This window comes from Xyrauchen texanus, chromosome 45, assembly GCF_025860055.1.
Source record: "Xyrauchen texanus isolate HMW12.3.18 chromosome 45, RBS_HiC_50CHRs, whole genome shotgun sequence".
Classification (NCBI taxonomy): domain Eukaryota; kingdom Metazoa; phylum Chordata; class Actinopteri; order Cypriniformes; family Catostomidae; genus Xyrauchen; species Xyrauchen texanus.
In genome coordinates this window covers 6,007,490-6,021,813 of record NC_068320.1, presented here as the reverse complement: position 1 = coordinate 6,021,813, position 14,324 = coordinate 6,007,490, and the positions used below count along the sequence as shown (strand labels likewise).

General features: G+C 38.1%; 1 protein-coding gene across 3 annotated transcripts in view; it reads right to left on the bottom strand.

Moving 5' to 3' along the window:
• Positions 1-5,186: 5,186 nt before the first annotated feature.
• The window catches only part of taf3 (TAF3 RNA polymerase II, TATA box binding protein (TBP)-associated facto), a 79,487-nt gene continuing 70,349 nt past the window's right edge, over positions 5,187-14,324 (bottom strand). For all 3 annotated transcript variants that reach the window (XM_052118907.1, XM_052118908.1, XM_052118909.1), the window contains 4 exons: positions 10,690-10,769; positions 8,285-8,540; positions 7,565-7,671; positions 5,187-6,576 (listed from right to left, as the gene is read on the bottom strand). In XM_052118907.1, coding sequence (XP_051974867.1) covers positions 6,462-6,576; positions 7,565-7,671; positions 8,285-8,540; positions 10,690-10,769 — 558 coding nt within the window. In that variant the 3' untranslated portion in view covers positions 5,187-6,461. The remainder of the gene's footprint in view (positions 6,577-7,564; positions 7,672-8,284; positions 8,541-10,689; positions 10,770-14,324) is intronic.

The window sequence follows — 14,324 nt, the reverse complement described above, 5'->3', positions numbered from 1 at the left end:
GGCACTAAGGGGCCTAAAGTGTGCCAAGAAAACATCCCCCACACCATTACACCACCACCACCAGCCTGCACAGTGGTAACAAGGCATGATGGATCCATGTTCTCATTCTGTTTACGCCATGTTCAATTTCTCATTAATGCAATTATCTAATCAACCAATCACATGGCAGTTGCTTCAATGCATTTAGGGGTGTGGTCCTGGTCAAGACAATCTCCTGAACTCCAAACTGAATGTCAGAATGGGAAAGAAAGGTGATTTAAGCAATTTTGAGCATGGCATGGTTGTTGGTGCCAGACGGGCCGGTCTGAGTATTTCACAATCTGCTCAGTTACTGGGATTTTCACGCACAACCATTTCTAGGGTTTACAAAGAATGGTGTGAAAAGGGAAAAACATCCAGTATGCGGCAGTCCTTTTTTGATGCTAGAGGTCAGAGGAGAATGGGCCGACTGATTCAAGCTGATAGAAGAGCAACTTTGCATGAAATAACCACTCGTTACAACCGAGGTATGCAGCAAAGCATTTGTGAAGCCACAACATGCACAACCTTGAGGCGGATGGGCTACAACAGCAGAAGACCCCACCGGGTATCACTCATCTCCACTACAAATAGGAAAAAGAGGCTACAATTTGCAAGAGCTCACCAAAATTGGACAGTTGAAGACTGGAAAAATGTTGCCTGGTCTGATGAGTCTCGATTTCTATTGAGACATTCAGATGGTAGAGTCAGAATTTGGCGTAAACAGAATGAGAACATGGATCCATCATGCCTTGTTACCACTGTGCAGGCTGGTGGTGGTGGTGTAATGGTGTGGGGGATGTTTTCTTGGCACACTTTAGGCCCCTTAGTGCCAATTGGGCATCGTTTAAATGCCACGGCCTACCTGATCATTGTTTCTGACCATGTCATCCCTTTATGGTCACCATGTACCCATCCTCTGATGGCTACTTCCAGCAGGATAATGCACCATGTCACAAAGCTCGAATCATTTCAAACTGGTTTCTTGAACATGACAATGAGTTCACTGTACTAAAATGGCCCCCACAGTCACCAGATCTCAACCCAATAGAGCATCTTTGGGATGTGGTGGAACGGGAGCTTCATGCCCTGGATGTGCATCCCACAAATCTCCATCAACTGCAAGATGCTATCCTATCAATACGGGCCAACATTTCTAAAGAATGCTTTCAGCACCTTGTTGAATCAATGCCACGTAGAATTAAGGCAGTTCTGAAGGCGAAAGGGGGTCAAACACAGTATTAGTATGGTGTTCCTAATAATCCTTTAGGTGAGTGTATATATATATACACACACACACACACACACACACACACACACACACACACACACACACACACATATATATATATATATATATAGTGAGGATTTCTTCAAAAATAATGCCATAATTAGTTTTCATTTTTCAGTTAACATCCTCCAAAATCTATTAAACATAAATAAAGCTAAATCAATATTTGGTGTGACCAACTTTGCCTTCAAAACAGTCCCAATCCTCCTAGGGACACCTGGACACATTTGTTCTTGGTTGTTTGCAGATAGGATGTTCCAAGCTTCTTGGAGAATTTGCCACAGTTCTTCAATCTGTTTCGGCTGTCTGAATTGCTTCTGTCTCTTCATGTAATCACAGACTGACTTGATGTTCAGTGGGGGACTCTGTGGGGGCAATGCCATCTCTTGCAGAGTGACCTGTTCTTCTATTCTAATATATATATATATATATATATATATATATATATATATATATATATATATATATATATATACACTGTATATACACTGTATATACACTGTATGCATACAGTTGAAGTCAGAAGTTTAAATACACTAAGTTAACTGTGCCTTTAAGCAGCTTGGTAAATTCCAGAAAATTATTTCAAGACTTTAGACAATTAGCTTCTGATAGGAAGTGTACTTAATTGGAGGTGTACCTGTGGATGTATTTTAAGGCCTACCTTCAAACTCAGTGCCTCTTTGTTTGACATCATGGGAAAATCAAAAGAAATCAGCCAAAAGATTGTGGGCCTCCACAAGTCTGGTTCATCCTTGGGAGCAATTTCCAAATGCCTGAAAGAACCACGTTTATCTGTACAAACAATAGTATGCAAGTATATACACCATGGGATCACACAGCCGTCACAATGCTCAGGAAGGAGATGCATTCTGTCTCCTAGAGATTAATGTACTCCTAGAGATTAATGTAGTTTGGTGTGAAAACTGCAAATCAATCCCAGAACAACAGCAAAGAACCTTGTGAAGATGCTGGAGGAAACAGGTTGACATGTATCTATTTTCACAGTAAAATTTTTCTTATATCAACATAACCTGTAAGGAAGAAGCAACTGCTTCAAAACCACCATAAAAAAAGCCATACTACAGTACTTTTTGGAGAAATGTCCTCAGGTTAATTAAACAAAAATGGAACTGTTAAGCCATAATGACTATCATTATGTTTAGTGGAAAAAGGGTGAGGCTTGCAAACCAAAGAACACCATCCCAACCGTGAAGCATGGGGGTGGCAGCATCGTGTTGTGGGGGTGCTTTACTGCAGGAGGGACTGGTGCACTTCACAAAATAGATGGCATCATGATGAAGGAAAATTCTGTGGATATATTAAAGCAACATCTCAAGACATCAGCCAGGAAGTTAAAGCTCGGTCACAAATGAGACTTCCAAATGGACAATCACTCCAAACATTCCTCCAAATTTGTGGCAAAATGGACAACAAATTCAAGGTATTGGAGTGGCCATCACAAAGCCCTGACTTAAAGCAGTTTCAGAACTGAAAAACCTTGTGCGAGCAAGGAGGCCTACAAACCTGACTCAGTTACAGCAGTTCTGTCTGAGGAATGGACCAAAATTCCAGCAAATTATTGTGAGAAACTTTTGAAAGGTTACCCAAAACGTTTGACTCAAGTTAAACAATTTAAAGGCAATGCTACCAAATATTAACAAAGTGTATGTAAACTTCTGACTCACTGGGAATGTGATGAAAGAAATAAAAGCTGAATTCAATAATTCTCTCTACTATTATTCTGACATTTCACGTTCTTAAAATAAAGAAGTGATCCTAACTGACCTAAGACAGGGAATGTTTTCTATTATTAAATGTCAGGGATTGTGAAAAACTGAGTTGAAATGTATTTGGCTAAGGTGTATGTTAACTGTACATACTGTACATCTGTTTATACAGTACTGTGCTAAAGTCTTAGACACATAAGATGTTTCCCAAAAAGATTTGTCTTAAGATGGTTATTTTTATCTGCTACTTTATTGTGTCAATTGGAAATATAACATTTATATGTAAAGCTTTTGCTGTTTCAGAAGAAAATTGCCACTTTAATTCACCAGTGGCATTCAGCTGATCACAATTTATAGTCAGGACTTTACTGATGTAAAAAAAACAGCACCATCAATATTTGAAAAAAAGTAATTATTGATCAAATCCAGACAGTTCCAGCAGCCATCACTCCATCACCTTATCCTTGAGTAATCATGCTAAATTGTTAATTTGGTACTAGAAAACATCTTGCCTTTATATCAAACACATTTGGTTCATTAAATTAAGCTTAACATTGTCTTTGTGTTTGTTTTTAAGTTGCCACAGTATGCAATAGACTGGCATGTCATAAGGTCAATATGGCAAATAAGAAACGGGTTTCTCTAGAAACTTGTCAGTCAACCGTTGTTTTGAGGAATGAAGTCTATACAATGCTTGAAACTGACAAAAAATTAAGATTTCACACAATGGTGTACACAACAGTCTTCAAAGACAAAGGACAACTGTCTCTAACAAGGACAGAAGAGATGTGGAAGAACAGATGTACAACTAAACAAGAGGATAAGTACATCAGAGACTCTAGTTTGAGAAGTAGACGCCTCACATGTCCTCAGCTGACAGCTTCAATGAATTCTACCCGCTCAACACCAGTTTTATGTACAACAGTAAAGAGAAGACGAAGGGATGCAGGCCTAATGGGAAGTATTGAAAAGAAAAAGCAACTTTTGAAACAGAAAAACAAAAAGAAATGTTTAGAGAGGGCAAAGGCATTGGACAACATATAATTGGAAAAGAGTGTTATGGATCTTAAACCCATTGAGCTTTTGTGGGATCAGCTAGACTGTAAGGTGCGTGAGAATTGCCCAACAAGACAGCCACATCTATGACAAGTGCTTCAGGAAGTGTGGAGTGAAATGTCACCCGAGTATCTGGACAAACTGACAGCTAGAATGTCAAGGATCTGCAAAGCTGTCATTGCTGCACATGAAGGTTTTTTTGATGAGAACTCTTATTTAATTGCATAAAGTTTAATTTCAATAGTAATTTTTAACATTATTAATGTCCTGACTAAACATTGTGATCAGTTGAATGCCGCTTTGTTGAATAAAAGTACACATTTCTTTCCATAAGACCAAAATCTGTACATTATTCCAAACTTTTGGCCACCAGTTTATATATAGTACTGTGCAAAAGTCTTTGGAACATAAGATACTTCACAAAAACATTTATCTTAAGGTGGTTATTTATATTTTCAGCTTTAGTGTGTCAATATGAAATATACATTTTACATTTCTTTTGCAAATAGAACAGGGAGCCCTGCAACAGATGGCATTGTACCCACAGAGCCCAACACTGAACATCAAGTCAGTCTGGGATTAAAAGATGAGTCAAAGCAATTCAGACAGCCGAAATAGAAGAACTGTGGTGAATTCTCCAAGAAGCTTGGTACATATTATCCGCCAACAACCAAGAAAAACTGTATCGAGGTGTCCCTAGAATTGGGACTGTTTTGAAGGCAAAGGTGGTCACACCAAATATTGATTTAGCTTTTCTTTATTTTTACTGGACTTTGTAGGATGTTAATTGATAAATGAAACTATTTATGGCATTATTTTTGAAAAAATCTTCACTATGCAACATTTTTCCCAAGTGCCTAAAACATATATATAAATAAACATAGAATTATTTAATAATTCTACATTAAATAATTTTTATTTGGGAGCTTTTCTCTGCAAATAGGTCTATTGATATATGCAATTAACTGGTTGATATTAATTAACTGGTAAATGTTTAAAGTTTAATAGACTGATAGCCCTATAAATACAATATTAATTATAATAATTCAGATAATTAAAATACATCACATTTACATAGTACTGCATTAATTAGGCAATACAATGTGGCTTTAGAAGGCATTTTATTGTTTATTTCCATACAATTGTACATAAGCCTATCATTGGCCCACAGTCCACAGCAATTCATTTTGCGAAAGGTAGACTTTATATAAGGGCTTTACTAAGGACGCTTCAATGTACAAATGTGTCAGACGGACTCTTTTTGAGCATTTCGTGTAATTTACAACATTTTGTAAGTTAAAAGTTAATTTGAAACATTAAAACATGTCTTGAAACCCCTGCATTTGGAGTTTATTTCCATCCAGATGTGTTTGAATGGAAAAACAGGTCCTCATTTTGTGTTGTCTGCTGTCAATAAGTGTGGTATGATGCCTGTGAAGGTTTCTCTCTCTGCCCACTGCTGACTGAGACTTGCAAAAACATGAAGGTGGTACTTCAAGCTTGAATTGCTCTGATTGTTATTAAAATCCTTATTATGCTCAGATGGTGGTAACAATTACGTTATTAATTAAGTTATTGTTTATATAATTAATCACACTGAAATCGCCCTTTAAACACATTTACAGATCATTTGAGAGAAATGGCAACTTAATACAAATCTCAAAACTAACCAACTGACCATCAAATAATAATAAAACACAATTTTAATTTATTGTTTTGAGACAAGACTTATTTAAAATGTTGTATTAGGGTAATTCTTGGATAAGGTGTTCACAATGATTCCGCATTCTTAAGAGGTTGTCAAAGTTTAGTGACACTGCATATTTAAAGATAATCATCATGAGTGGTCAACCTATTTTGACACTAAAATACCACGCCAAGACAACAAAACAATAAAATGTGAAAAAGCAACTTTTAATTAAATCCATAATAAAATGAAACTGCACCTCCAGTCGAAATCAATCCGAAAAACGTTATTAAAAAGTCAGATTATAGTATAGAATTTTTTTTCCCCCTCTTGGGTGATGTAGGTTTGATGAATCAGCATGTACATTGAAGAAACTTTAATGAGGGTGAACTGAGAGGTTCATTTCAACACATCTACTGAACAACCATGAGCTCGGTACAAAGATCATATAGACATACTGTTCGATTCTCTACATAAAAAAAGTAACATATACACATTTTAAATTTTCATTTTAAAAAATACACTATGATACCTGACATTGAGGTAAGTTAACCGAGTTAAAAGAAGGGTTGGGTGAAAAAAAAAGAAAATACAAACAACTGCAGCAAAAAAGAGAGTTGGAAATGAATTAAGGCAAAAACAGATGAACACAGAAGACAGGAGAAAAAATGGATGTGGGTTAATGCACTTTGCGTTTCCTCTTTTTTGTTTTCTTGTCTTTCTTCTTGCCAGCACATTTTACACAGAACCACGACTGGTCCTCCGGAGGGGCAGCTAAAATACCTACACAGGGCCTGAAAGAGAAAGAGTCTCAGTTACAAGATAACTCGTATACAAGTAGAGATTTGTTTGATCAGCACACTTTCTATGCCGAGTTTGTATTTTCCGTATATTTTCACATAATTTACATACAAATACTTTGAAGGTATTTGAAGGCTTAAATGCTTGAAACAGCTATGGCAGCCATTTCACCCTGTAGATCTAGACTGGTAACCCACTGAAGCAAAGCAGGGTTGAGCCTGCTCAGTACCTGGATGGGAGACCTCCTGGGGAACACTAAGGTTGCTGCTGGAAGAGATGTTAGGGAGGCCAGCAGGGGGTGCTCATCCTGCGGTCTGTGTGTCCTAACACCCCAGTATATTGATGGGGACACTATACTGTAAAAAAGTACTGTCTTTTGGATGAGACATTAAACCGAGGTCCAGTGGTCATTAAAAATCCCAGGGCATTTCTCGTAAAAGAGTAGGGGAGTAACCCGGTGTCCTGGTCAAATTCCCCCCATTGGCCCTTATCCATCATGGCCTCCTAATAACCCCCATCCATTAATTGGCTGTATCAGTCATCTCTCTCCTCTCCACCAACAGCTAGTGTGGGGTGAGTGTACTGGCACACTATGGCTGCCATCGAATCATCCAGGTGGATGCTGCACACTGGTAGTGGTTGAGGAGAGTCCCCTGTTCACTGTGTAAAGTGCTTTACCTAACATTTAAAAAAATTAAAAGTGCCCAAAATACATTCAATACAGTTTAAAAGCACCTCAGGATGCACCTCATAAAGTTGGTTGAGAAAATGCCCAGAGTGTGCTGAGCTGTACCCTACTTGTACGCTATGCAAAGTGTAAGCTAAAATGTTTTGATTTGTTTAATGTTTAGTTTGGACGACTTTTTAAAAGGTGGAACACAGCACTAATTCAAAACAAGTAGGCGTGATTACATTGTGTAATTGTGTATTTTGAAGCTGAGGTGTGAAATGTTGAAAATGGCAATTAAAACAGGTTTTTACCAGTGATACCAGTCGTCGCACTCGTCACAGCCAATCATCGGACTGCCGTCATCAGGTTTATTACATCCTGGACAAATCCAGATCTGATTACCCCACTCATCCCGAATCTGTGTCAAGCAAACAAATGTAAATGGCAAAGTCTCACATCCAGCAACTGTATTAAACAAAAGTGATATAGCAGTCTCAATATAGTAACAATTGCATTTTATTACACTTTTTAAAAAATGTATAGTTCCAACTCTAAATTTTGAAGAGTAGCGTTTAAAGCATATACATAGACACTCGTGATTACGCAAGTTGAATTCAATATTGGACCGATAGGTGGATTTAATTGCCAATGCCAATAACAAATGAGAACGCACAATTGCAAGTTTTCAATTATGCAAGATGCTTGGAACAACCTTGAACAACTTTGCTCAAGTGTACCTAAGATAATTAGTTTTTATTGTTTATTTTTTTATGTTTACTACACTTTGAATGAAGTTAATAGATACATACAAATTATTCATGGCACTATTTTTGAAGTTATCTTCACTACATCCAAGTCCAAGACTGTCAGTAGATTTTGAACAAACATACTTGATGTTAATCGGCAAAGTGATATGGTTATTGGCCAATCATCACTTATTAACTATTTTACTTGGCTGAATAATTATTTGTTGTGATTAATGTTAAAAAAAAAGTTATTAATGTTTGCCTGTATGTATATCCGAGACTCACCACGTATGCACTGACGGTTTCTGTGACGACGCTGCATCCACGTGCTTTGGCTTGGCTGGGTGGGGGCTGAATGGGGGCAGGTGGGAGTACAGGGGGCAAGACAGGTGGAGGGCGGGGTGGGGGCACCACAGGAGCCAGGGCAGGTGGAGGGGGAACTGGGGGGAAACGCATCCGAGCACCAGGACCAGACTTTGCCACTGGGGTTCGTGGTGGTGGAGGGCTGGGCTCTGAATCTGGGACCACCTTACTGATCACACTGGCCAAAACACAGAGAAAGGAAGAAAGGGCTTGTAAGGATACATAATTCATAAGGTAAGGTTACATAATTCATAATTTAACTGTAGTTTATTTGTTGTATATATAATTAATAGGGATGCACATAAATACATTTTTGTCAATACCAATAATTTTTTTTAATAGACAGAAACCAATCGAAACATTCATTCAGTTCTTTATTGCACTTCAGGTCACATTCTCATGCTATGGTCTATCAAGTTTAGGCAGATTGTCCAATATTTGAAAGCTCTGATTGAGATTTATTGATATCGGGAATAACAGTTAATTATTATTTTAATGTCATGGTAGATAACTTTAAAATGGATATTTTAAAAGTTAATGTTTTTGTCTGATACAAAATGCTTTCACACTTAAGTTCTGACCAGTAGCGATTTCTTAGGGCCAGCAAAGCCTTCTCTGCTGGCGTAACATGCCTAATAAATAAATATTTTTTCATTCTCATTGACCTTTTATATATTTTCAATCGCTTTCCACTTCTAATTCATCTACAAACAAAAAGTTTATCCAATCAGAATTTATTCCTTGATGCTTACAAGCAAAGTGTGACAACTGCTTCACAAGTCACATGACCAAAGCAATGCTTCTTAGCCGAAGCAGCGCGTGAGTCTGAGCTCCACCACGCCTTCAGAATTTCCAAAGAATCCCTCAACACTGCAGTGAATAGGCATCTAAATCAGATTGTCAGATTCATCAGCCAATCAGATTGATGTATTTGTTCTTGGTGGGTGTGGTCTTTAGGATATGTCCCAGTCCATACCTTCTAGCTGGCCTTGAGTGACGCAATCACGATTTACATGATGTACATAATTTGAACAATTTAAAAAAAAAAATAAATAAATAAATAAAATAAAAAAAAGTCCTGATGTTATCGGTTTCCAATATTGTCTAATTGAGATTCTAATATTGGCTTATATTTATCACTGAAATATTATGCATACCTAATAATTATATTCCAGAATTAGAGAAGAACTCTGTGGCATAGTTTTAGCACAGTTTGAGATTTATATCAAGTAATATCAGTCTTTTAAATGATGCCAGACGTTATGATTAAACCCTGCTGTTGTTGAGTATCAGAGTGGACAGCGGTGCTTGCTGTGGTATTGACACTGAAAAGGGCGTGTCAAATGGCCAGCTCCAATTGCACACACAGACACTCATTATAAATGCTTTATCTGAGTGACACCTCTTACGTGCACACAACCACGCACACGCACAGGGCTCCCTCACAGGAAAGAGATGGTGTGAGGTATGCCTTTTCCAGGATGTGACCTTGAGACCTCTGTGAGGTCAAAGTTCACCCGTGCCCTTGTTTCCACATGCATCAAAGGGGCTTCTGTTGAGATCTCACAAAATGTACACAGTAGCTTTAAAACAAAAAGTATTTGAATAAATAGTGCATCCCTAAAATCATTCAACCAACATTTAAAAAAAATATATAAACAACATCTAAAGGTTTGTGCTTATGTAAACTCAAACACAAACACATGGACATAGAAACACACATTCTCCTCTTGAAAGGGCTGCTGATTGTGCTTTTGAAAAGCACAGACTACAGGTGCAAGGCAAGAACACAGCTTAGGCAACATAAAAGGCAAGACACTGAGAATAAAGGCCTTACTGCACAAACACACACAGAGACATAAACAATAATGTTTCCTGTCAAGCATGCAGGTGGAACAGAAGAGGTGTGGAAGAAATGCAAAAGCCCAGTCAAAACACGGCCCAGACATTAGACTTTCTGTGTGTAAATCACAGTGGCCATTAACTCTACATCAGTCACATGTAAACGTACAGGAAGCGGTAATCGCCTTACCTGTAGTATGCATTCTGTGTGTGTGTGTGTGTATGTGTGTGTGTGTGTGTGAGAGAGAGAGGGTTAAGTGGTGTGAACACTAGAGCTATTGATAGGAGTGTGCAGAAGGGGGCCATGATGGGGAGTGAGTGTATGTGTTTGCCCCCCTAAAAGACCTCACGGGCCGTTTGGGACTGGTCACAAGACCCAAAGCCTGAAACTCACACCTGTATGCAGACTACCAGACTCTGACCACACAGAAAGCTGCCTGATAGCCTCAACCCTCTGTCTCTGTGTGTGTGTGGGGGGTACTTACATCTTGTCCTGTCCAGCGCCCACTCTGAGGGTCAGTCGTGGTATGACAGGAGATGGTGGAACACCAAGAGGAACTTCAGCCTGGACAGAGACAGAATTCAGGACTTCACTGTATTATATGACTTGCTCTAATGCTGTGATTTATCAAACAGACCCTATACAGATTTCTGGGTTTAAAATGTGGAATATAAATATAAAAAAAATATAGCGGAGTAAACTTTTGTGAAAGGTACATGGGAGACCACAGAATTTTTTTTTGCATTCCCATTTGCTACAAGAGGAAAATAGAAAATACACGTTATATTTCCCTGACTTTGCAAAAGACAGAAAAATATATAGAGTGGTGAAATATGGCAGAAGGGAGAAATGAAAGATGCCAAATTTACTGTCACTCCCTCAGCAGCTGAATTAAAAACCTCACTGCAGCAATGTTGACTAGTTTCTTTTATTTAAATGAATGCCAGGGTTATATAACACAAAGAACGAGCTTACAAAATAAAATAATTATATTAAATAAATATTAAATAATTATATTGCCGTTCAAATGTTGAATCGTGATTAATCGCAGATTTTGAAAAAGTTTAAATCTGGCACAATATATACTTCTTTTCCTGTCAAACTGCATTTAATTCCATCATAGGAAAGAAAACCAAACAATATGTAACAATATAGCAGCAAGCGGCAATCATCGGGGGCCAAGCAAACATTATTCACAGTAGTACCATTTTTGTTTTTTGACAAGATGAAAATGAGAGCGTGAGGGACACACTTACAGTTTGTTCAATGGGTTGTACTGTTGTTTAAAGCATTTTGGATCATTATGCGGACAAAACATTGAAAAAAAAAAAAAAAGTATCATTTCAAATAAAAAAAATTATAATATTGAAAACAAATTGTGAATATTAAATGTGACCTAAAACCTTTTTGTCAGGAGGGTCTGTAGATGACGTATACAACATTTCATGCAAATTGGTGAAACGGCCTAGGATAAGTTTGAAAAAGTACGTTTTCAAAAAAATATACGTGATAAAAACATTTTCTTGTGGAAATGAAAATCCATGTGACCATATCATTGGAGTGGGGGCACTGAAAGATTCAGAAAACTACTAAATTTTATTCACACTTCATGCTTGAACCTTTAAAAAGAAAATCCCAACAAATACAATATGGTTCCAGCACCTTCGTGCTTGGCTCCCTAAATATAATGCTTTATAAGCAATTTCAAAACAAAGCCTTTTCGCAGTATAATGACAGAAATGCACTAAAATATCACCAATTCAAGTAACAATAAACGTTTCCCAAAGTCTAAGTGGGAGTTCGACTACTTGAAAGAACAGTATCCCACAAATCTCTCTTATCTTCCACCATATTAATTTGCTGGTAGACTGTAGCTATCCACTTTCCAACAGCAATCGTGAAGCTGCATTCATGATTCGCGTTAGGGTGCCAGTGTCTCTTTGAACTACACAAGAAAATTGCTTGCAGACAAAAATGTCTTATTCTGCTTTTGGTGATAGTTAAGACTTGACATGCTTCTGTGGTAATTAAAATGCTAATTACATAGGCTGACAGTACTTGATTTCTATCACACTCTCATCTGGGCTTGTTTTGTACATCAAATAGTGTTATGAGGTAATTTCTCCATAGTTTTATCAATGACAGGGAAGCACTGTGTGTTGTGAAGTGTGCGTCAGTGCAATGATTTTGGCGGACACATTACAAAAAATGTATTCTGTATTAACGGTAAATGTGTTAATCAAAATGAAGAAAAAATTATGCGTTACTATTAGCACTATAATAGTAAATACATAAACCTAAAATGTTTACTAGATTTACACTGATAAATGAAGGTGGAAATGCACAAACACAGTCTATGAAAAGGGTCCATATGGATGTAACAATATAGATTTGGCCGATAAATACAACAGTTAAAGCTAAGGCATTGTTTTTCCACATGCCGCTCCGTTCCGGTCAATGTCACGTGCTCAGACTTTCGAAGTGCAGTCTTTAAAAAGCAAGGCCAAATGGACGTGTTTGCCGCACATATGCACTACAACTGCTATGTGACAGTCTTTATTACACTTAACGGCAGGTGCATGTGCAGATGATGCACAAAGACATGGACTGTCTGTGTGTCCAGGAAATCTGGGAAGCATGTTGGCAGTCCGGACGTCCAGGAAATCTAGGAAGCATGTTGGCAGTCTAGACCTATTTTGGCCTTTAGTTCCAGTCCTCTAATCTGATTGGACAGTCAGTGTTCCAAGAGTGCTGACATTTAGTATAACAGCACTAGCATGCTTCAATGTTTGTATAATTCTGATTGTTCATGTTTGTGCCATTCCAGACTGGCTTTTCGTCTTTATTGTCCTCAGCGACAAGTTATAATTTTTTTTTAAATAAAGCTTTTGTATAAAACCAATATAATTTTTAGGTGGCATTTGCACACCCTGGCACACCTGGGGCTCCACCACTGCTATGGGTCATATACAAACTGTAGCCAATACTGTTCTGTACAGAACCAAACTTAACAACTATTTGTTAATATAGTGACAAAATTAGAAGTATGACATGTATGGAAGTTTAAAAGATGGAAAAATCTGACTATGGTTATCGTCACTAGGTCACCCTTCAAAGGTTTGGAGTAGTAGGGGTTACTTCTTTATTCCGTAAAGACACAAAACAACAACTTAAGTTGTCACTCCCAAAAATGTGTAGTGTACCTGACTTGATACATCTCAAGTCAGCTATTAAACTACAAATCTGCAACTAACAGAGGCATAACCTCAAGCAAGTGCACATACACACACGCTCACACCGAATACAGCATAGTGTCCAGCTAATCCAGTTCAGCATGCACCAGGGTCAACCTTACCTAAAAGCCCTCTAAGTACACACACACCCTCTTACACCTCACACCTGATGCTGGCATTAGAGTGGCTGTCCAAGCCAGTGGACACAGAGAGGAATGGTGTATGGGCAGACCCTGGTAGAAATATGAAAATGACAGAATGGGAGGATAAACAGAACAAAGCACAAGAGATGGAGGAGGTGATAGCTGGAGGAAAAGACTGGTGCATGGTGTGTCTGTTTTTTTTTCTCATATGTTTAATGGGAGTGAGGTGCTCTTTGTCTGTTTTTGTTGGGGAGCACTCCTGCCGCTATGGCACTTTTGTCTGCCCAGATCCCCCATAATGCCGCTGCACTAATTGTTTAACACAGAAACATGTATTGTCTCTCTTTAATGTTTTTGTTTTTATTGTTGCGCCATGCATTCGTTACAAAACCTTTGTGGATTTGGAAACTCCTCCCTGTGTCTCGCTTGCTTTCTCTGTACCCAACCTATCCTCTCGCTTTCACATCCTTGCTTCTATGCAAAGAGGAGAACATGAGTATCAGCAGAATTGAGAGGATGGCTGGCAGGTTGCATCATTTGGAGAGAATAGCAGTGTGAGGAGCCGTGTTAGCCGCTGCATTAGCATATATGCATCAACAAACCTGGTGTGTAATGCCAAAAAAAAAAAAAAGGCTGGAGGTATGCCTGTACTTGCAATTCTCACTCTTTGATTCGCTTTCAGATGCCATTGTCTCAAATAGATGGCTTTTATAAAGTATTTTAATCATGATTATCGCACATTC